This window comes from Triticum aestivum, chromosome 7D (genome assembly GCF_018294505.1).
Source record: "Triticum aestivum cultivar Chinese Spring chromosome 7D, IWGSC CS RefSeq v2.1, whole genome shotgun sequence".
Classification (NCBI taxonomy): Eukaryota; Viridiplantae; Streptophyta; class Magnoliopsida; order Poales; family Poaceae; genus Triticum; species Triticum aestivum.
The window spans coordinates 555,002,555-555,024,262 of NC_057814.1; the positions used below are offsets into that span (position 1 = coordinate 555,002,555).

General features: G+C 43.3%; 2 protein-coding genes across 5 annotated transcripts; one reads left to right on the top strand and one right to left on the bottom strand.

The window, feature by feature from the left end:
• The first annotated feature begins 451 nt into the window (after window positions 1–451).
• On the top strand, window positions 452–7,952 carry LOC123163743 (B3 domain-containing protein Os03g0620400). 3 transcript variants are annotated; one of them, XM_044581104.1, is made up of 10 exons: window positions 452–577; window positions 2,367–2,515; window positions 3,819–3,912; window positions 4,021–4,441; window positions 4,639–4,745; window positions 4,983–5,259; window positions 5,453–5,661; window positions 6,733–7,004; window positions 7,241–7,388; window positions 7,492–7,952. In XM_044581104.1, the coding sequence occupies exons 1-10, from the start codon at window positions 452–454 to the stop codon at window positions 7,747–7,749; spliced, it is 2,061 nt and encodes a 686-aa protein (XP_044437039.1). In that variant the 3' UTR covers window positions 7,750–7,952. The 3 variants fall into 3 exon arrangements, 1 of the variants encoding a protein (XP_044437039.1); XR_006481977.1 differs by lacking the exons at window positions 452–577; window positions 2,367–2,515; window positions 3,819–3,912; ... (2 more) ...; window positions 4,983–5,259; window positions 5,453–5,661 and having other exon boundaries at window positions 6,906–7,102; window positions 7,492–7,586; XR_006481976.1 differs by lacking the exons at window positions 452–577; window positions 2,367–2,515; window positions 3,819–3,912; ... (3 more) ...; window positions 5,453–5,661; window positions 7,492–7,952 and having other exon boundaries at window positions 6,906–7,102; window positions 7,241–7,449.
• Window positions 7,953–9,329: 1,377 nt separating this feature from the next.
• Window positions 9,330–16,727, bottom strand: LOC123164571 (uncharacterized). 2 transcript variants are annotated; one of them, XM_044582103.1, is made up of 4 exons: window positions 16,654–16,727; window positions 16,035–16,127; window positions 13,694–14,548; window positions 9,330–12,028 (listed from the first exon to the last, which is right to left on the bottom strand). In XM_044582103.1, exons 3-4 carry the CDS (start codon window positions 14,546–14,548, stop codon window positions 9,803–9,805), a joined length of 3,081 nt encoding a protein of 1,026 aa, XP_044438038.1. In that variant the 5' UTR covers window positions 16,035–16,127; window positions 16,654–16,727; the 3' UTR covers window positions 9,330–9,802. The 2 variants fall into 2 exon arrangements, with proteins under 2 accessions (XP_044438038.1, XP_044438037.1); XM_044582102.1 differs by lacking the exons at window positions 16,035–16,127; window positions 16,654–16,727 and adding an exon at window positions 15,187–15,561.
• Between the last annotated feature and the right edge of the window lie 4,981 nt (window positions 16,728–21,708).

Below are 21,708 nucleotides of genomic sequence, written 5' to 3' on the forward strand. Positions count from 1 at the left end.
CTTAAATAAGATGACATATCTATATACACGATTTCATTAGAGGCATCGTGCAACCATTTATCGTTAGTGACAATAATGCAATACAAGCCTTTTTCACACTTATCATCACCACAATACTTTTCTTGCAATGCAAGCCTTTTTCACAACTAATGCACACGACCCCCTCTACTGATTAACCCATCGAAAATGATCATGAGAAGACATATAATCAGAGATGAATATGAATCTATAAATGAAGCATAAGCATCAGCACAATTTGACATAAAGTAATAATTCATCACATGATCAACATCACCGCAAACAATACATCAGATGGACCAGAATCATGATAGGTACCTCATGTGGAAATTATATTGAACATTGAACAACAAGAGGGCGAGATTACATATTGTCTACTGCCATGAACCTGTAGTCCAGGGGTGGACTACTCACAACTCATATTGAAGCAGCGATGATTGTTGATGAAGACAATGATGACTTCCCAGGTAGAGTACTAGAACAAGAATGTAGATGGGATCACCTTGAATCGCAAAGTGACAACAACGAAAAACACTCAATAAAGACAAAGGGTTTCGAGGTATATAAGTTAGAAGCGCCGAAGATGGAGCCAGGGGAGTCTTAGCAGGCCCAGTCACCTCAAGGCTTTAGGCACCCGAGGAAGACAGCTGGCCTCCTTGAGGTTCCCCTTTGCTCTGGTCTGGTTCTCCTGGTCCCTTTTGACTTGAAACTTGGCTCTGTATGTCTTTCCCCTTATAAATGCTACTTCCTATCTTCACAAATGTAAGACGTGTTGGATTTTAATATGGGCCACATACGGACTGAAATGAGTGAACAAACACACTAAAACACGTCTATGTACATCTAATTCAGGAAAAAATTAGAACATCTTACATTAGTGAACGGAGGGAGTAATATTTATTTTTTCTGCAAAAACACTAGAAACAGGACCTCGCACAATGCATTTTATTAATACTCCCTCCGTCCCAAAATTCTTGTCTTAGATTTGTCTAAATACGGATGTATCAAGTCACATTTTAGTATTATATACATCCGTATCTAGACTAATCTAAGACAAGAATTTTGGGATAGATACATCCGTATCTAGACTAATCTAAAACAAAATTTTGGGACGGAGGGAGTATATTAGTACAAATGAAATTAACATCTTTACATACTTATACCTACTAATAAAGCAAGGTGCGTTTCGCAAATTTTTTCATCCGTTCATCGCCGAAAAGATTTTCTTTCTATCTGATGTGGTACTAAATTCTTATGCATTTCTCTGCTAGAAAAAGAATTTTCGTACGTGGACTGCGCGCTATGGCCCAGTGAAGCGAGACCACTTATTTTTCTGCCCACGCAACTGGGAAAATTCTATTTTCCGCAATGGGCGATAAATAGTCAGAGTTTCGCACAAGACAACTAATAATGGGCTGGCCCTTTTTGCTTTTTTCTGTGTTTTACTTCTATTTTTATTTTCCTTTCCCTATCTCTTTTTTTCCTTATAAGTTAGTTTTTCTTTTAGAATTTATTTCGTAAATTAAAAATTCTTAGAAAACGTCAGAATAAAAAAACGAATTTGGGAAAATATTATTTTTCTAAAAAGAAAATGAAATTTCAAAAAATGCTCCAAATTTGAAAAATATTCTTGTTTCAGTGAAATTTTCTAAATAAAAAATAATGTTCGTGTATAAAAGATGCACATTTTCTAAAAATCTTATGAATTTTCAACACATGTTCCCGTTTTAAAAAAATGTTCACAAATTCAAAAAATGTTCATATTTCTATAAAAAAGTTTGTGTTTTCAGAAAATATTTGTGAATTTTAAAAATATGTTCCCTTTCATATTTTGTTCGTGTTTTTTCGAAAGTGTACATAGTTTTAAAAAAACTGTTCAGGATTTAAAAAACTGTTCATGTTTACTAGAATATTCAGAAACATCATACCTTAAAATCCCCTCTATTAAAGGATTGAAAGGAAGAGTAGATTGAATAACTTATGGGCCTTCTCTGGCGTACGATGACGAATGGAAAAATAGCGAATTGATTTCTTCACACACGGCGAAACCGAGAAGCCAAATGTTCCTTTTTATGTGCACACAGGGTTTTGCTTGCACATATAATTCTCACTGACTTTAAATGCATACTATTTTATCTCCCGTTGCAACGCAGGGGCATATGTGCTAGTTTGATGATAATATGGCGGGAACAACACAAAATTAAAGATAAATTTAGGACATATGTCAATATCGCCAAGTTTACTCCATGCTCATTCTTGACCATTCAAGATAATAAATAAACGTTAATTTTGTATGGATACTAGTAAAATTAAACGACTGACACCTAAACTATTTTCACAATTTCTAGTACAAGTCATCCCTTCTTCCGCCCCCATCCTTATCAATCAGCAACATGTCCGCGTCCAACGACAACGATGTCATCAACATGGCGCGCCCACGATCGCGGCTATATCGCCGCCGTCTTCCACAACCACACCCGGCACAACATCGAAGCTCGTGCGTGGTAGCTGTACTACCTCGGACGAGCAGCTCCGGCACCTTCACGAGCGCAGCGCGCCCGGTGGTTGGCTCTGCATGCATGCCCACCAGATGCTCCGTCAAATGCTGAAGATAAGATTCCGAAAGGTAAATTTGATTGAGCAGTAGACCCTTCTCCATTGAATTGTGGAGCATTGGGAAACAACCACTGAAAAACATAGCGCGCTATAGCGTCGCTAATAGCACGCTATAGCGTATTGAGAATTGCCTCGCTAAATATATCGGTGTACAATGTCTCGCTAATAGCATGCTATAGCGCGATATAGCACGCTAATAGCATATTTTGAGGTCGCCGCTATTTTGCTGTAGCGCGCTATTTTTTTCATTGGAAACAACAAACATGGTTAAATTTTCGATGAGAGGTCTCCACCCCCAAACCATGGTTTGCATTGTCGCATTGATGCCGCACAAAATTCGAAGAGACCTCACATATTTCAAAGGAGAGAGCATGCATCATTAAGCCGGCATGCAATGCATGCTTAAATTCACAGCCTTGGGGCTGCAGCTCCCTTGATAAATAGCCATTGCGTCTGGGCTGTGTGTTGTGCTGCCTTCTCAGTTCAATCCCTTGCAGTAGCAGGAGCACAGCTCCACGTGCAGTGAGTTTCTTCATCTTCTTCCAAGCCCCTCTCTTGGTATTCCATCCTTTCCGGTTTATAGGGCTCAATTTAAAAATCTCACCAACCAAGGTAGATGGTGAGTGGTGGAATACTTTTTGTAGTTTGCAAAAGCACCTAATTAATGCTTTTATTTTTCTTAAAAAATTATGTTTATCAATGTATTAATTGCAATGCATGCATGCATAAAGTACATGCATTAGTCAATTTTCTCTTAATACTTGCATCCAATGATTTAATGCACCTTGGATTCTGAACATGTGATGAGGAACAACCAAATTAAGCCTTATAAAATGAAAAAAATAAAATTTTGAGATAAGCCCTATAAACGGGAAAGGAGGGAGTATGTGCTAATATAGAAATTCATGTGCTTCTTTTTCTCTGCTTGCCTGCAAACTGCATCTCTTCCATTTAGTTTTGGCAACCGAGACCCTTTCTAGGCCGGGATTAGTCAGTTTTGTGGTGTCTATTTTGCCGCCCTTCTTGTTCCTACCAGAGAAAAGTTAGCTTGTCCAGAGTGCTAAAAGATTTTAGACCAGCCTTAGTAATCTTGGGATTGTTCTAGGTCACAAGAATTGGATACGTGAGCTGTGAGCAAAAATTTTAATACTGCCACCTGACATGATGAACGATCCATTTTGCAGGATGGCTCCTGCCGCCATGAGTGATCCTTGCGACTGCTGCAAGAGTAAGGTGAAGTTCATCAGGCAGATGCGTGGTAACTTCAAAGATAGTGTGGTACGCTGGCTATTAATTTCTGTCATTCCTAGTTCATTGAGTTGCCTCAGTTTCTAGAGTTTGCATGCTCCATTTCAACCTTTGTTCCACCACTGCTACTTGCCGCAGGTCATACCACAGCGGCTCATGAACCATTTTGGAGGCGATACCTCTGGAACCATAAAACTAGAATCCCCTAATGGCCAGGTGTATGATGTTGGAGTTGCCAAGAAGGTGAACAGAACGGTCCTCCTGTCTGGATGGGAGGCTTTTGTCGATGCCAATCAGATACAGGAGAACAATTCCTTGATGTTTCGGTACATTGGATTCTCCTGCTTCAAGGTTACGGTATTTGATTCCAATGGCGAGGAGAGAATCTTGTGCCGTGCCAGGATGGGAAATCCTTCTCAAGTTGAAAAGCCAAGCATGCATCGTTCTGTTGTTTTGGCCAGTCCCCTTGATGGTACCACCCAGTCTTCAGATTCAGATGACTGCTACATAACGCCAGGAAAGATACCTGCAGTAAAATATTCTGCTGATGAATTTTCAGGTTAAGTTGTCTAATAAAACCAATTGGTTACATAACACTAGGAGTGCCCATTAAATTGTTATTACAGGTTGATCTCTTACTCCTGAATTCATTTTTTCCAGCAGAATATAGTCCATCTGAATCTTATTCTGTGGAGTTGGATAATCTTCATATGCTTTCAAAGGATTATGTCTTATCAAGGTGATGCCATCTCACAGGAGAACAAATGGAAGAAATTGAAGCGTTTGTCTCAAAAATTCAATCTGAAATCCCTGTGCTTGTGGTAAAGATGAACAAGACCAATGTGTCCGACTACCCTGATCTGGTATGTTAGGTTCGAACTCTATCGGAACTGCTAAATTGCCTGCGGTTACATATGCCTCTCTTATTGACACTTTAATTGTATAAACCCTGAAAGATACTAATGGAACAATGAAACGAATATTTGTTACTGAACCAATGGTATACATGTCTTGCTGTTAGAAACTTTAGCCTTGGTGAATGTAATTGGTGTTCATAAGCTATGGCATCATTGTATATACCTCATCTGTCTTTTAATCAGGTAATACATAAGGAGTACGCGGGCGCATACTTTCCGCCCAGAACTCGATTTGTCACACTCAAGGTGCCTGAGAATAGCAAGGGTTGGCAATGCAAATTCTGCATTAGACCTGTTGGCGGGCACAACCTTTATTTGCGTGACTTTGTCCCTGACAATCATGTTCAGGAGGGAGATCTCTGCCTCTTCCAACCAATCACAGAGGTTGAGGCAACAAACTTCGCAATTATGGTCCACCTGCTTTCCAAAGCTGGAAGAGCTGGTATACCCTCAAATCAAGGTAATGTTCAAGAAACAAGTGTATAGCTATATTCTGTTGATATTTCAAGAAATCTCATATTTCAAGCAGCTCTCTGTCAGGATGGTACCAGACAGTTAACCATCAACAAGTGGAATTTAGAAATGTTGCACTGTATTTAATTCCCTGTCATACTTGTTTTCACAGTTAATTTTACTGTTGAAATTCTCGACAGGAGGAGACAATCCACATGAATGTGGATCTATCTGCTTGGATCAACGGGAGACTTCCTCCAAGCTTCATTATGTCTTATCAAGTAGGTGCCGACTGGATGAAGAAGATGTGGCTGAAGTAGATGCTCTTGGTACGAAAATTCAACCTGATATCCCTTTTCTTGTGGTCCAAATGACAAAGAGCAATGTCAATGGATCACGACCTTCTCTGGTAACTAATCCTATTCCTGTTGTGCAGTGGGTAACTCTATTATTTTTGTTTGAGGTTGAATAGTGCAACACATTTTGATTTGTTTCAAAAATAGCTTTTGTTACATTCACAGATTGAGTTCGCTACTAGTACCTCTGATTTCCACGAACAGTTTTGATGTGTTCAACAAATAACCGTCAATTGGCGCATGAACATTTTTTGGTTGCTCTGTGAGCATATTTTATTTTCTCCTCACTGATTTTTCGTTTGTGCCATATGCAATTAGAGTTGTGGTTTTCAAAGCTTCGTCATAAGAAACATGATGATTCAAACGGATTGTGATCCGCCTATAATAATACTACCTTAAAAGAGCTTGTCACTCAAAGGCAGCTGTGCTCTACAACCTTTGTCCGGGTGTATTAGACCCCCTTGTATTTTGAATCAAATTTTGATCATAGATCTAAATAGCAAAACACAAGTTAGATGCCACAAAAAGTCATATTGTTGATTCATATTTGAACAAAAGTTTCTAATTGTACTATTTATATTGTATAAAAAAATATTTTGGTAGTCAAAATTTTGACCCAAAATACAAGGGGGGTTAATAAACCTGGACGGTGGAAATTGTTGTTTGTTACAATTCTCTAGCAACGATCAGTAGCCTGTATGACGTCACATTTTTGTCTTTTCCTAAAGAACACATGAGATGAATATAGGCATAAGTTATCAACAATATTTACTTTCTTGCTTAAATGTGGAACCAGGACAGTTAGCTCAGTTTGTCATTGCATTACTCCCTCCGTCCGCGAATAAGTGTACATCTAGATTTTGTCCTAAGTCAAAATTTTAAAACTTTGACCAATTTTATAGTAAAAAGTAGTAGCATTTATGGCACTAAATTAGTACCACTAGATTCGTTTTGAAATGTAGTTTCATAATGTACTAATTTGATGTCATATATGCTACCATTCTTTTCTATAAAGTTGGTCAAAATTTTAAAACTTTGACTTAGCACAAAAGCTAGATGTACACTTATTCGCGGTTGGAGGGAGTGCTTTTCTTGTTAATGTTTTTTCTTGTCTGTATAATCAGGTCATTTGTAGGGGTTATGGAAGGGCACATTTTCCCAAAGGAAGGCAAACCATCACACTTAGACTCCCAGTAGGGAAGAAGAAGTGGCATGCTATTTTCCACATCAGACGAGACAGCGGTGGGTACGTCCTCTATGGTGGGTGGGTAGACTTTGTCCGTGGCAACAATTTGCGCGAGCAGGATGTCTGCCTGCTCCAACCAATGGACAAGGGTGAGGGGAGAAGGTTCACGGTGATTGTCCATTTGCTTCCCAAGGCAAGAAGCACCAGCAGGTCCAAGGGTGGAGTTGTTGCTCTTTGCTCGAACAATGGTGGAAGTAGCAGGAAAGCCTTATCGACATCCTGTGTTAAGGCGAGATCATTCGTTGATGGTATGTTGGCTTACCGATCTTAGAATCAGTGGGCGCGTGAGTTGTGTTCGTCTTCTTAATTTGTTGTCTCCAGAAGAAAGTGATTTCAGTTTTTCAACTTAGGCATTTGTATGTTCTCAAGTTTAATTTTATCTGCAGGAAAGTCAGATCTGGATACGTGGTACTAGGCGACGGTACCTGCTTGACCCTCCCACAGGAGAAGATAGTTGCTGAAAGGGTGAAGGTGATCCAATCTGAAGCGCCCATTTACGTGGCAATCATTGATAAGAGCAGTTATTTTGCCCTTGTAAGTTACAAGATCTCACTCAATTTCCTGAAAAATCCATCCTTGAATCCGTGTTGTGGTGACTGCTATTGATTTATCTGTTGCACCTGGGAAACAAAAATAGGACCTGGGCGCCATGGGAGGTGCTCCTGCTGATGGTCATCTTCCAGACGGGGCACAGACTCTGGTGCTCCGTCAGGCAGGGTGGAGCAAGGCGTGGCATGCCGAGATGCTCGACAGGCGGATGCTGCCCGGGGGAGGGTGGCATGAGTTCGCCGCCGACAACCGGCTGCAGGCCGGAGATCTCTGCCTGCTGGAGCCGGTGAAGGGCGAGGTGCTTGCCATGTCTGTCCACATCATCCGCCGTGAGCAGTACTATTAGCTTAGCAGCTTATGTGTGGGAGTCATTCAAGGGCGCTAGTGATGATACATTGCTCTTTTCTGATGCTATTTTGGTGATGGTTCGTTCTGTGATCATTCATGGGAGTTTGTCTGGTCTGATCTCCCATGCATACATTCAGTGATATCTGATATGCACCAGTACATTTCTAACTTCTAAGATAGAATGGCGGAGCAGAAGCTTTTGTAACTTTTGCTGCATTTTTCTTTTGAATTGTTTGGATTGCTTACCACATGTGTCATGTGGTAACTTTTGCTGCATTTCTCAGGTAGGTTTACCGAATGCATGGATGCTTTTGTTACTTCTCCCTTGATCATGTAATGTGGTATAGTTATGCCATTTAGAAATGATTCTCTCTACAGAAGTACTTAGTTTCTGCCCAAGATCCTTCGGAAAGGGCACAGAGGGCCATGGTTTTTCTTAGAGTCGGAATGAGGACCCTGAATTTTAGAGAAACTAGGAAGATAGGAGAAAGGTTGGTCAGTGCGTAATTTTGTCAATTTCACATCAGGGGAATTGAGGGCGGTGCCCGAAGGGATTTCGGCGGCGACAGTGGTGGCTTTACTCAGGTGCAAGCCACCAAACGGATAAAAGCCTACTCTTTACAATCGTGTCACCATGTCAAAGCGCCTTCATCAAGCGCTCGTAGATCACCCTTTATTCGTGCGCGTGCAAGCCATGATCAAACCCATCAAAGCAAAGAAGTCACCCTCAATCCTGCTCAACATTGATACTCCACAGCAAAGGCTTTTGATAGTGTGTCTCCTGGGAATCGCTTCTCCAATCACTCACCTTGAGAGCATTTGGAACAAGATGGACTAACTGGACTGCGGGTGTGCGTGTGCTTGCAACCTCTTCCACCAGAATCTGCACTCTTGGTTGTTGTTACGGACACCGCTGCTGCTCTGTTTGACACGACACTGCCTGCCGGCGAGAGGTGGTGAAGGACATTGGAAGATTGCAGGCAACTTTGGGAGCTTCCATTTACGCAGATGATGTTGCAAGTGAGATGCATGCATACAGCTGAGCGCCTCCTTGAGATCTTTGAAGCAGCAACTGGTAGAATATTATAGCGTTTGTTTGGGCTGCCTGGTGATCCAGGTGCTGCTGCCATCTTCCAGGCCTCTACTCTACCCAGATGATCATCTCATCGCCGTCCTTCCGGGGCTCTCATTGAGCCGCTGGATGCTGCCCTGCTGAACTGCTGTTCAAGCATTGCAGTGGACGATGCCTTACTCTTCGCGATGCCATTACTGACAACAAATGGATGCCATTACTATGGATGCGATGGAAGGAAAGAAACGCCCAGATCTTCAATAACCTGAGAAGTACGCCTGTCCTGTGCTCCTAGACTGCATGCAGCACTGGGCTCAATTTGTTCCCAAACCTACTCATGTATTGTCTCCATTAATAATCGCCTAGAGCCCACCCACTCGCTGTTATAGTACTATATGATTTCACTGATGAGCAGCTAAGATTTTGTGCGCAAGAGCGCATCGTACAGCTCAGAACATCGATCTAGACATAAGAAAATCTTAATTGCACAATCACCTATACTCAAATGGTTCAAAATGGCCATCCACCCATATAGAAGGGTATCCGAACCAATTGCATAATCTTGCATGGCGCAACGGAGCCGCTGATGCATGCATGAGATAATATATATATTACATAAAAAGTATTAAACCCTCGGGTATAAGAAAAGCGAACTGGTCAATAGCCCAATATGGTATCAACTCTTTCTACACCAGTACAAGTTGCATTTCCCAATCCTTGATTGGCATACAAGTCTGCAAGCTAAATAGAAACCGAGGGAGCGCATTGCAAGATAGTCAATCGGCCAACCATCTCCACACCTTGCCGTCGCATTGTTATATTACATATCACAAGATGGAAGGCGCCTCCGAAGGGAAGATTAATCGACGCAGGCGTCTCTAGTTGAAGTCGGAAGCCCTCAAATGTTCTCGCTGGATACCGATCGTCCAAAATGCTGATATGGTGTAAGCTTACACCAACAAAATGCATAACGATCCGCTCACAGTTGCGCATCAGCATCCATGCTGGATTTGTCGGTGTCGCTGCCGGTAGGTGTATGAACCGATTTTTTACTGGATTTGCGAGCTCGCTGGGGAGGCCTTCTTGTTCCAGGGCTTTTGGGTTCGCCCTTGCGCTTTCCAATGAGCCCCAAGGCAAGTGCTTCCAGAGCTTTTGCTGTGGGAGGCCTGTTTCTGGTTCCATGCCTCCGAGAATCCGCCTGCGGAGCCAAATCAGCTTGTGAACTAGCAGGTTGTACCATAGCCATGGGTCGTTCTGCTACCTCTGGATCACGGATCTGATCGCTGCTGGAAATGGAGGGAGCTTCCTCAGCCATCATGTAATCATCATCGTCTGATAAAGTGACACATACAATTGCACCTGTCATGCTATCAAGTGGCGTCTCCTGTTTAACCTGACCAACCGAACTACTAGCTTGAGCCCCTTTCGCAAATTTTGTCTCACCGATGGTGATCTTTGAATGAACTTCAGGCAGAGCATCGACCTTGCGCTCAAATGATTTGTCCTCATATAAGTTCTTCACTTTCATCTTCTCACTTGACCTGTCATTGGTAAGAGTGTTTGATGCACCTCTTACGTGCTCGCGTGGCTTCTCTGTGGAACATCTTGCAACCATTTTGATCTGAGAATTACCAGAAACATCACCGACAATTGGTTTTGATGAGGTTGGCAGTGGCTTGATTTTCTCTTTGATCTGAGAATTACCAGAAACATTACCAACAGTTGGTTTTGATGAGGTTGGCAGTGGCTTGATTTTCTCTTTGATCTGAGAATTACCAGAAACATCACCAACAGTTGGTTTTGATGATGTTGACAGTGGCTTGATTTTCTCTTTGATCTGAGAATTACCAGAAACATCACCGATAGTTGGTTTTGATGACGTCGACAGTGGCTTGGTTTTCTCTTTGATCTGAGAATTACCAGAAACATCACCGGCAGTTGGTTTTGATGACGTTGACAGTGGCTTGGTTTTCTCTTTGATCTGAGAATTACCAGAAACATCACCGACAGTTGGTTTTGATGACGTTGACAGTGGCTTGATTTTCTCTTTGATCTGAGAATTACCAGAAACATCACCGACAGTTGGTTTTGACGAGGTTGACAGTGGCTTGATTTTCTCTTTTGTTGAACCAACTCCCTTGGAGAAAGGAAAGCTGCGCCGGCTGGTCTGGTCATTGTTACAGCTAGATAATTTTCTGCGCTTTGACACTGGTGATAAATACTTGCGCCTTTCAGTTTTTGTTTTGGGCTCAAATAAGCATGTCAAATCAATTTCGTTACCACTGCCATTAGAAGAATGACCATTGACTGGAAAATCTGAGCATGATGCAGTCACCATGTTTTGCAACGAATCAACTTGGGTTTCTTTCTTTACATTGCGCACTGAAAAGATTTCAGTGTCGTTAACATCAGTTGTAACTGGTCCACGATATTCCTGGTCATCTGACAATCGACCATCTGCATCTGACCCCTCCGATGAACTGACAGTCACAACCTTGCGTGATTGGCGTGAAGGGACAGAACGAACTTTTGCATCAGCAGGTAGTCTCCTCATCTCCCTGATTCTGAAGGGCTCTTGTCCTTGTACCAAGGTAGTATCAATAATTGTGAACCTTGGAAGCTCCTGATTACCATCCAAAGGATCATCTTGGTTATTTTTCACGTCTGTGTCATAGCCATTTTCCTCGGCAGTAATATCATTGGCCAATCCGCCAACCTCTAGGTCAAGAAGGATGGGATCCGCTGCCACTCGTTTAAGGACATCGCTGACAGAATCAAAATAATGAGTACCTTTAGTGAGTTTACTTCTTGAGAATTTCTTTATACCTGGCACAAGAAACACAAGGGAATTCTTAGTTGTGCTGACATCTTTTGGCTGCTCTGAATGCCACCCTCTTGCAAGCAAACGGGGCCAGACAGCTTCCCAGAAAAGATCATTTGATCTTGTCTTGCTTCTTCTGAAATCGCCTGTTAAGAACTTAATTATCTCTTCCGAAGCAAGCGATGAACAGTCTTTGCCTGTAGGCATGTCAGGATGATTTGGAACTTGGTTTGGCTTAGATGGGTCCAGAACAAATCCAGTCAAATCACGTTTCTCTTTACCAATTCCAACAGCCTCCACAAGAGCTTCTGTTCCAACAGTGGATTTCAGAGCAAAGACAAAATCTTCTAAAGATGTTTGTCCATCGTTGAAATATTTGAAAATCTGCAACATGTGAAAGTAATACAGTTCATATGACAAATAAGATCCTTTTCAAATGTTGACTACACTAAGAAAAAAATTCATCCATGAATTATTGAATTATATGTCAAAATATTTTATGCCATGAAATTTAGTGGTTCTTCCATGAAATTAAGCTAGGAAAAAAAATGCAAGTTACAGAAAGGAAAATATTTGTCTTTGGATCATCACAATATTTGACTCATGTTTATCCTAGGAACAATAGCTTAAACAATCCAAGCACTTTTCAGAAAAACCTAGAAAAGAACGCAGAAAATCATGATAGCCAAATGCAGAGCACCTAAAATGGTTTGATTTTCACGTTTAAGGTTCATATTCATAACTGGAAACCTATATAAATGTACCAGAGTAGTCAGATCTACTTATAAACAAGAGCAGGAGTACATGCACAAAAAAAATATCAACAGTGTTATTCTGAACAGAAAAATTGATTACTTTAGTGAAACATAACAATTTGTAAGGTACCATATAACATGAAAGATTATTGTGTCCAATAAAGCTGAATATGAAAGTTCAAACCAGAGAGCATAACTTAAAAACTAGATCACAGAGTCAGTTGAACTGGGCAAAAACAGAACGGTTGAGTTCAATGGATTGGTTTCCCTCAAAGACTTGCATGCATAAAAAATGAACATGTGTGCAGCACCAGCAAGAACTCTTCTATATCAACAAAGAGAAGCAAGAAAAATGCAGCTAGCACAAATGACACACTTGTTCAAGAAGTAGCTGGTCAGACCAATCCAATTAGCATTCAGGTCCTTGTACACACTGAGGGAGCAACAAGCACTGCTTAGATCCCTACACAGCAATGGGGGCTCATCGACAGCTGTTGTCACCGACAACTTCGGCGACAGTGATGTGGAGATGGCAGCAGAGGGGTTTGGCCCCGATACCATGTAGATGAAATTACGGGGAATAATCATGTGTGTTCCCAGGGATACTTTTTTTATTAACTTGCAAATAGACCCTTACTAGAAATACACAAACATGTTGGGTTGACAATACAAACAACTTAGTATTAAGTTGAATATAGTGCTATTGTTGAATCTGAGTGGCTAGTGTTGACAACCAAATCGGTGAATAGAACACGGTGGCTGGTCAACAACCAGTTCCTTTTAAATAACTGAGGTTCCCTGCCCTGGGATCACTAAAAAACAGAGACTAGTATTGGCCAAGTTTCGACAATGAATGCAGATAGGCATAGCAGTAGCACAAAACTCCAAAATCATGAGCATTTCAGTTTAAGGTAAGTCAAACCGCATGCAATAAGGCACTCGTTTGGTTCACTATGTTAAAAGATGTTAAGCCCTACACTATAATATTCAACAGCACACATAATTTGGACTTAGCAATCATTCATTTGAAACATTCATTATAAGTTACAAAGAAAAACTGAGAGATTTTTTCCCACAGAAACACAGTTTTTCTAGGGAGCCACAGAAACACAGCTAATTCTAGTAATATACACAAAATAGTGTTGAAAGCAACGGTCAGACTAACAGAACCTCAGAGCTGATCATGTGGATAATTTCATGCTGAGTCATTCCATAAGTATTGGTTAACCAGCTACAACAACCAAAGGCAGACAAGATCATTTTTTGTTGTTATATAGGCTAAGTTGCAACATACCTCCAGCAACGAATCATGAGCTTCATTGAGTATTACAGATTTAAGACGAGAAATAATCTCCTGCTGCCGCCAACTTGTAAAAATGCGTTCCCCGAGAATGCATCTCCTAGTTCGTGCTTTTCTGCAATCCGACCATCTTCTATACGCGTCTCTTTTGTAGAACTTTCCATAGTAGTAGGAAAGCACATCCCCAATAGTCTTGTTACCAAGGAACCTGCTCAGCAGACTTAGATTTTTGCCGAAAATGTAAAGCCCGAGCAGAAAACATTCTGCCTCAATACCACTCCAAAGGGAAGTGGATGCACACGGCAGCGGAATAAATTGATCAATTTCCCCTTCCTGCATCATTGGCTTATTAGTAAAATTGTGGCCTTCTTGTGTAGAACACGGGGCCAAGTTCTCGGCATGTGCTCGATTACTGCCAGATTCTACATGATCTACAGGCACCATGGGCTGTGGATCCTGATATGTTGAATCATGGTCACTCATATCATTGCTGGTTGGACAAACTGAGGTTACAGGACGATCCTCATCCTGGCTGATGGCTCTTGCTTTGGTTTCTGAAGAATGATGCCTTCCTAATTCTTCCTCCTTACGGACTTCACTTGGTCCCCATGTGACCGGTATAGCTAACCCAATCGTAACAGGGTAATCAAAACCAGGTAGCACGCCTCCAGGCGAGCTGGTCATGAGCTGCTGACGCTCATCCTCTGTGGACAGATTCGGGATTTCTGCCTGGTGGTCACTCCCAATGCACGGACATACAGGTGCGTCATCATATATCACATCTGAAGCAAGGGAAACTTCCAGAGACGGTTGGTGTTCACCACTGTCTTCGAGTTCAACTGAATCCATCTACCAAAATCAGAACAAAAAGTAATTAGTTTAGATCACATATTTAAATTGGTAAGGAAGATGCATATATATCACCGACATTAGTAACTAAGTTGACATTTTTTTGGAAAAACCATAAGGGTGCACCGTTAACATAGCGCTTTGAGGACTTTGGCGAGAGAAAACCGATATTACAAAAAGTTGAACACATACAAAATTTCAGGCCTGAGTACCATCCACAAGAAAGTAGCAAACATTTGTAGGTAGAAACTTAACGCGTGTTCTAACATCGAGCAACTTTAGTAGAAGCGTAACGCATGTCAAAGCTCCACATTAACCCCAGAAGCAACCCATGTTCATGTAAACCATCCCTCTCTCACAAGACCGAGGGCCAAATGGGGAGTAAACTTTGCCCGAAACATTTGCAGAAGGCTTGTTGTTCATGGCACAGTTTCCAGCCATGCCAGCAACGATACTGATAAAGATAAAACGCAACCACGACGAGAATAACGAGGACTAGCTTCCAAGCTTCAGAAAGGCCCACGACGGGGTGGCGAAACAATGCTGACCAAACAATTACCACTAACCACCCCACCAACAACGAGAGTAACGCGCGCTACGACGGGACGAACAAGCAAGGGTCGGGACGCAGCACAGACCTTGCGGTCGCCGGATGACGCGGCGGCGGGAGGCCGGACGGAGGGGGACGGCGGCGGCGGGGGGGAGCAGGAGGAGGAGGAGGCGACCCCGCGAGGGATCTGTCGCGGGCGGTTGCGCTCGCGCGGAGGACGCGACGTGGGGGCCGGCGCGCGGGAGAGGACGTGCGGGCGCGTCGCCGGCGCCGGCCGTTGCTGCTCGCTCGTTGGCGCGGAGGAGGGAGGGTATACGTGCGGTGGAGCGGGGCCGAGCGCCGGCGCTGGTGGTGGTGGTCGCTGCTGCAGAGACGAGACGAGAAGGGGATCGCCAGCCAAATCGACTACCGAGGAGTCAGTCCGTCGCGCCTGGCCGCCAAGGCCCGCTCGCTCTGTTCGGTGCGGCCCACCAGCCTAGGCCAGATCGCACGGGCCTCCTTCTTCTACTTAAAGATAACTACTCCCCTATTTCTCAAAAAAAAAAGAGCGAGATAAGTACTGCCCTCAGAAAAAAAACTTAAAGATAACTACTACTCAAAAAATAAACCTAAAGATAAGTGATCTAAAACATCTGGTATTAATTTACAGAGAGTACTAGTTATCTTCTATTGGCGGGCCCACAACTGAAAATCGGCGAGGGGTGGGAGACTTTTGGGGCCGGTCCCCAAAAGGGCCGCGTCTTGCAATGTGTGCTCGCGTAATATTCGTTTTGAATCTTAGGAGTTATAGTACAATGAAGACAAAAAGGGAAAATATCTGAAAAAACAAAAACTTGCCATCCTTGTAACACACAACTAACATGGCAATTTTGGGATGTTGGCAACAATAATAGTTTCGTTCACATATGTTGATGACTGTATGGGAAAAAAACTAACCGAAGAGCGAAATTGCCAGGCATCCACCTTCCGCGTCCTTGTCTACTCCTTCCTCCCAGCTTCACATGTCCTCCGCCGCACAAGCTTGATTCCCTGCCGGAGACGACATTGATGTCCCCATTGAAAGACCAAGGTCAAAGCGTTGGCAGAAAAAAAAAGGGTAAACATCATCAGGGCATGTAATATAAAATTTTCATGACAACAAGATCGGTCGACTCCCAACAAATTCCCAAGTCCATGCCCTACCGATCTTCCTGATCCATTAAGAAAAAGCAAAATTCTGTGTGTTGGCACCCGAAATCAACATGCACCATGCCCCCACACCCCACCAGCCCCTCTTCTCCTTCAACAAAGCAAAAACCATGTGTGCGGTGGCTAGAGAAAAGGCTTGCCCCGCTACTAAATTCAGGTCGGCGTCTAGTCTCCCTCCGGTGGAAATCGAATGAACGCCCCAGAGAACCTCTCAATTACGCTAGAATGTAACGCATGGAGTAGGAAGGCAACCAAAAAACACATCGCTTGAACCAAAATTCGTGCTCGTCTTCGCATCGCCGAACCCCCCAAAAATTTCCGAGACGAAAATTCGTTGTGAATAGGTGAGGAGGAATGATGAACATACCTTGTCCGAAGGAGCGCTTGGCCGATTTCAGGGGACGTCGGTGTATCCTCTGTATGCTCACGGATGGGCGTTGGCAGAGCGAGCAAATGCGGTTGGATGCGATGGTGGGGATATAGAGGTGGGGGCGGTGCTGGAGCGAACGATGAGTCACCGCACCACGCTGAGTGGTGCCATGCTGGAAATGCACGGAGATTCAGATGACGTGTCATACTGAGAGGTCAGCGTCATGTTGCGCCAGAAATCAGTTTCTTACCTTTTTTGTCTCGCCAACTAGTATATATATATATATATATATATATATATATATATATATAAAATATGATATAAATAAAAATACCCAGAGGAGTAGATCCAACTAATCTCGTTCATCAATTCATGTCAATCCAATGACCAAGATTGCCTCAATGGCAAGCGCTAAACATGTTTATCGCGTAATAAATTGATGGGGAACGAAGCATGAAAATAAAAAAAATCTGCGAACGCCCAAGATCTAATCTAGGAGATGCATGGCAACGAGAGGGGAGTGTGTCTACATACCCTTGTTGACCGAAAGAGTTAGCGTATGTAACGCGGTTGATGTAATCGTACCCTTCATGATTCAATCGGGATCCAATCCAATCTAGTGTCAAACGGACGGCACATTCGAGATTAGCACACGTTCAGCTCGATGGCTTCCTCTCCTTCTTGATCCAGTAACTGAGGGAGAGGAGGTAGATGAGATCGGAACCAGCGCGACAGTATGGTGGTGCTGGTGGCAGTGGAATTCCGGCAGGGCTTCACCAAGAGCGTACCGGAGAAACGTGGGAGGAGTTGGGAGAGGCAATGGGAAAGGATGAAGGGGTGGCTGCCCCCATGCGCTCCCCCTCTATATATAGGCTAGGGGGCAGGTGAAAGGATCGATATGGTTGACTAGAGGGGGTGAATAGGCAACTACCAATTTTTAGCTTTTCTTAACAAATTAGGGTTAGCAACAAATAGGTTGTCTAGAAATGCAACTAGGTGAGCAACCTATATGATGCTAGCAACAACAATAACACAAGCAAGCAAAGGATGCAACACAAGTAAAGCTTGCACAAAGTAAAGGTGAGAAATAACCACAAGTGGAGCCGGTGGAGACGAGGATGTGTTACCGAAGTTCCTTCCCTTTGAGAGGAATTACTTCTCCGTTGGAGCGGTGTGGAGGCACAATGCTCCCCAAGAAGCCACTAGGGCCACCGTATTCTCCTCACGCCCTCACACAGTGCGAGATGCCGTGATTCCACTAGTGATGCCCTTGAAGGCGGCAACCAGACCTTTACAAACAAGGTTGGGGCTCTCCCCACAACCAAATTGGAGGATCCCAACAACACCACGAAGCTTCACCACAATGGAATGTGGCTCCGAGGTGACCTCAACCGTTTAGGGTGCTCAAACACCCATAGTAACAAGATCCACAAGGGATTAGTGGGGGGAATCAAATTTCTCTTGGTGGAAGTGTAGATCTAGGACTTCTCAACCAATCCCTAAAGAATCAACAAGTTTGATTGGCTAGGGAGAGAGATCGGGCGAAAATGAGCTTGTGAGCAATAATGGAGCTTGGGGGAGGAAGAGGTGAGTCAACTTGGGGAAGATGACTCCCTTATACATTGGGGGAAGAAAACCAACCGTTATGCACCCACAGCCCATGCACAAGCGGTAGTACCGCTCGGGGGAGCGGTACTTCCGCTGGCATGGAAGATGTGTTGGGGAACGCGGTAATTTCAAAAAAATTCCTACGATCACGCAAGATTTATCTAGGTGATGCATAGCAACGAGCCGGGAAGAGTGTGTCCACTTACCCTTGTGGACCGAAAGCGGAAGCATTATATCAATGCAGTTGATGTAGTCGTACGTCTTCACGATCCGACCGATCTTAGTACCGAACGTACGGCACCTCCGTGTTCAGCACACGTTCAGCTCGATGACGTCCCTCGTACTCTTGATCTAGTTGAGGCCGAGGGAGAGTTCCATCAGCACGACAGCGTGGTGACGGTGATGATGAAGTTACCGGCGCAGGGCTTCTCCTAAGCACTACGACGATATGACGAGGTGTGTTTCTGTGGAGGGGGCACCGCACACGACTAAGAGAAACTTTGGTGTGTCTTTGGGGTGCCCCCTCCCACGTATATAAAGGGTGGAGGGAGGAGGAGGCCGGCCAAGGAGGAGGCGCGCGCCAAGGGGGGGCAATCCTACTCCAAGTAGGTTTGCCCCCCCCCTTTCCTATTCCTACTAGGAGAAGGAGGAAAGAGGAGGAGGGGAGAAGGAAAGAGGGGGCCGCCCCCCAAACCCTAAACCAATTCGGTTTGGGCCTAGGGGGGTGCGCCCCACACATTGCTTGCTGCCCTCTTTCTCCACTAGGGCCCAATAAGGCCCATAGACTCCCCGGGGGGTTCCGGTAACCTCCCGGTACTCCGCAAAATACTCGATACACTTCGAAACCCTTCCGGTGTCCGAATATAACCTTCCAATATATCAATCTTTATGTCTCGACCATTTCGAGACTCCTCGTCACGTCCGTGATCTCATCCGGGACTCCGAACAACCTTCGGTACATCAAATCACATAACTGATAATACAAATCGTCATCGAACGTTAAGCGTGCGGACCCTACGGGTTCGAGAACTATGTAGACATGACCGAGACACATCTCCGGTCAATAACCAATAGCGGAACCTGGATGCTCATATTGTCTCCTACATATTCTACGAAGATCTTTATCGGTCAAACCGCATAACAACATACGTTGTTCCCTTTGTCATCGGTATGTTACTTGCCAGAGATTCGATCGTCGGTATCTCAATACTTAGTTCAATCGCGTTACCGGCAAGTCTCTTTACTTGTTCCGTAGTGCATCATTCCGCAACTAACTCATTAGTCACATTGCTTGCAAGGCTTATAGTGATGTGCATTACCGAGAGGGCCCAGAGATACCTCTCCGATACACAGAGTGACAAATCCTAATCTCGATCTATGCCAACCCAACAAACACCATCGGAGACACCTGTAGAGCATCTTTATAATCATCTAGTTACGTTGTGACATTTGATAGCACACAAGGTGTTCCTCCGGTATTCGGGAGTTGCATAATCTCATAGTTTGAGGAACATGTATAAGTCATGAAGAAAGCAGTAGCAATGAAACTGTAACGATCATAGTGCTAAGCTAACGAATGGGTCTTGTCCATCACATCATTCTCCTAATGATGTGATCCCGTTCATCAAATTACAACACATATCTATGGTTAGGAAACATAACCATCTTTGATAAACGAGCTAGTCAAGTAGAGGCATACTAGGGACACTTTGTTTTGTCTATGTATTCCCACATGTACTAAGTTTCCGGTTAATACAATTCTATCATGAATAATAAACATTTATCATGAAATAAGGAAATAAATAATAACTTTATTATTGCCTCTAGGGCATATTTCCTTCAGTCTCCCACTTGCACTAGAGTCAATAATCTAGTTCACATCGCCATGTGATTTAACACCAATAGTTCACATCACCATGTGATTAACACCCAAAGTTCACATCGCCATGTGACCAACGCTCAAAGGGTTTACTAGAGTCAGCAATCTAGTTCACATCGCCATGTGATTAACACCCAAAGAGTACTAAGGTGTGATCATGTTTTGCTTGTGAGAGAAGTTTAGTCAACGGGTCTGCCATATTCAGATCCGTATGTATTTTGCAAATTTCTATGTCAACAATGCTCTGCACGGAAGTACTCTAGCTAATTGCTCCCACTTTCAATATGTATCCAGATTGAGACTTAGAGTCATCCAGATCAGTGTCAAAACTTGCATCGACATAGCCCTTTACGACGAACTTTTTGTCACCTCCATAACCGAGAAACTATCCTTATTCCACTAAGGATAATTTTGACCAATGTCCAATGATCTACCCCTAGATCACTATTGTACTCCCTTGCCAAACTCAGGGCAGGGTATACAATAGGTCTGGTACACAGCATGGCATACTTTATAGAACCTATGGCTGAGGCATAGGGAATGACTTTCATTCTCTCTCTATCTTCTGCCGTGGTCGGGTTTTGAGTCTTACTCAACTTCACACCTTGCAACACAGGCAAGAACTCTTTCTTTGACTGTTCCATTTTGAACTACTTGAAAAACTTGTCAAGGTATGTACTCATTGAAAAAAATTATCAAGCGTCTTGATCTATCTCTATAGATCTTGATGCTCAATGTGTAAGCAGCTTCACCGAGGTCTTTCTTTGAAAAACTCCTTTCAAACACTCCTTTATGCTTTCCAGAAAATTCTACATCATTTCCGATCGACAATATGTCATTCACATATACTTATCAGAAAGGTTGTAGTGCTCCCACTCACTTTCTTGTAAATACTGGCTTCACCGCAAGTCTGTATAAAACTATATGCTTTGATCAACTTATCAAAGTGTATAATCCAACTCCGAGATGCTTGCACCAGTCCATAGATGGATCACTGGAGCTTGCACACTTTGTTAGCACCTTTAGGATCAACAAAACTTTCTGGTTGCATCATATACAACTCTTCTTCAATAAATCCATTAAGGAATGCAATTTTGATATCCATTTGCCAGATTTCATAAAATGCGGCAATTGCTAACATGATTCGGACAGACTTAAACATCGCTATGAGTGAGAAAATCTCATCGTAGTCAACACCTTGAACTTGTCGAAAACCTTACGCGACAAGTCGAGCTTTGTAGATAGTAACACTACGATCAGCGTCCGTCTTCCTCTTGAAGATCCATTTATTCTCAATGGCTTGCCGATCATCGGGCAAGTCCACCAAAGTCCATACTTTGTTCTCATACATGGATCCTATCTCAGATTTCATGGCCTTAAACCATTTTGCGGAATCTGGGCTCATCATCGCTTCCTCATAGTTCGTAGGTTTGTCATGGTCTAGTAACATGACTTCCAGAACCGGATTACCGTACCACTCTGGTACGAAACGTACTCTGGTTGACCTATGAGGTTTGGTAGTAACTTGATCTGAAGTTTCATGATCATCATCATTAACTTCCTCA

Coding starts and splice junctions, on each gene's coding strand:
- LOC123164571 (XM_044582103.1), bottom strand. CDS start 14,548: ATGGATTCAGTTGAACTCGAAGACAGTGGTGAACACCAACCGTCTCTG. Junction 12,029..13,693: donor CTCATGATTCGTTGCTGGAG/GTATGTTGCAAC, acceptor CACATGTTGCAG/ATTTTCAAATATTTCAACGA.
- LOC123163743 (XM_044581104.1), top strand. CDS start 452: ATGATTGTTGATGAAGACAATGATGACTTCCCAGGTAGAGTACTAGAA. Junction 3,913..4,020: donor GTAACTTCAAAGATAGTGTG/GTACGCTGGCTA, acceptor TACTTGCCGCAG/GTCATACCACAGCGGCTCAT. Junction 4,746..4,982: donor TGTCCGACTACCCTGATCTG/GTATGTTAGGTT, acceptor TCTTTTAATCAG/GTAATACATAAGGAGTACGC.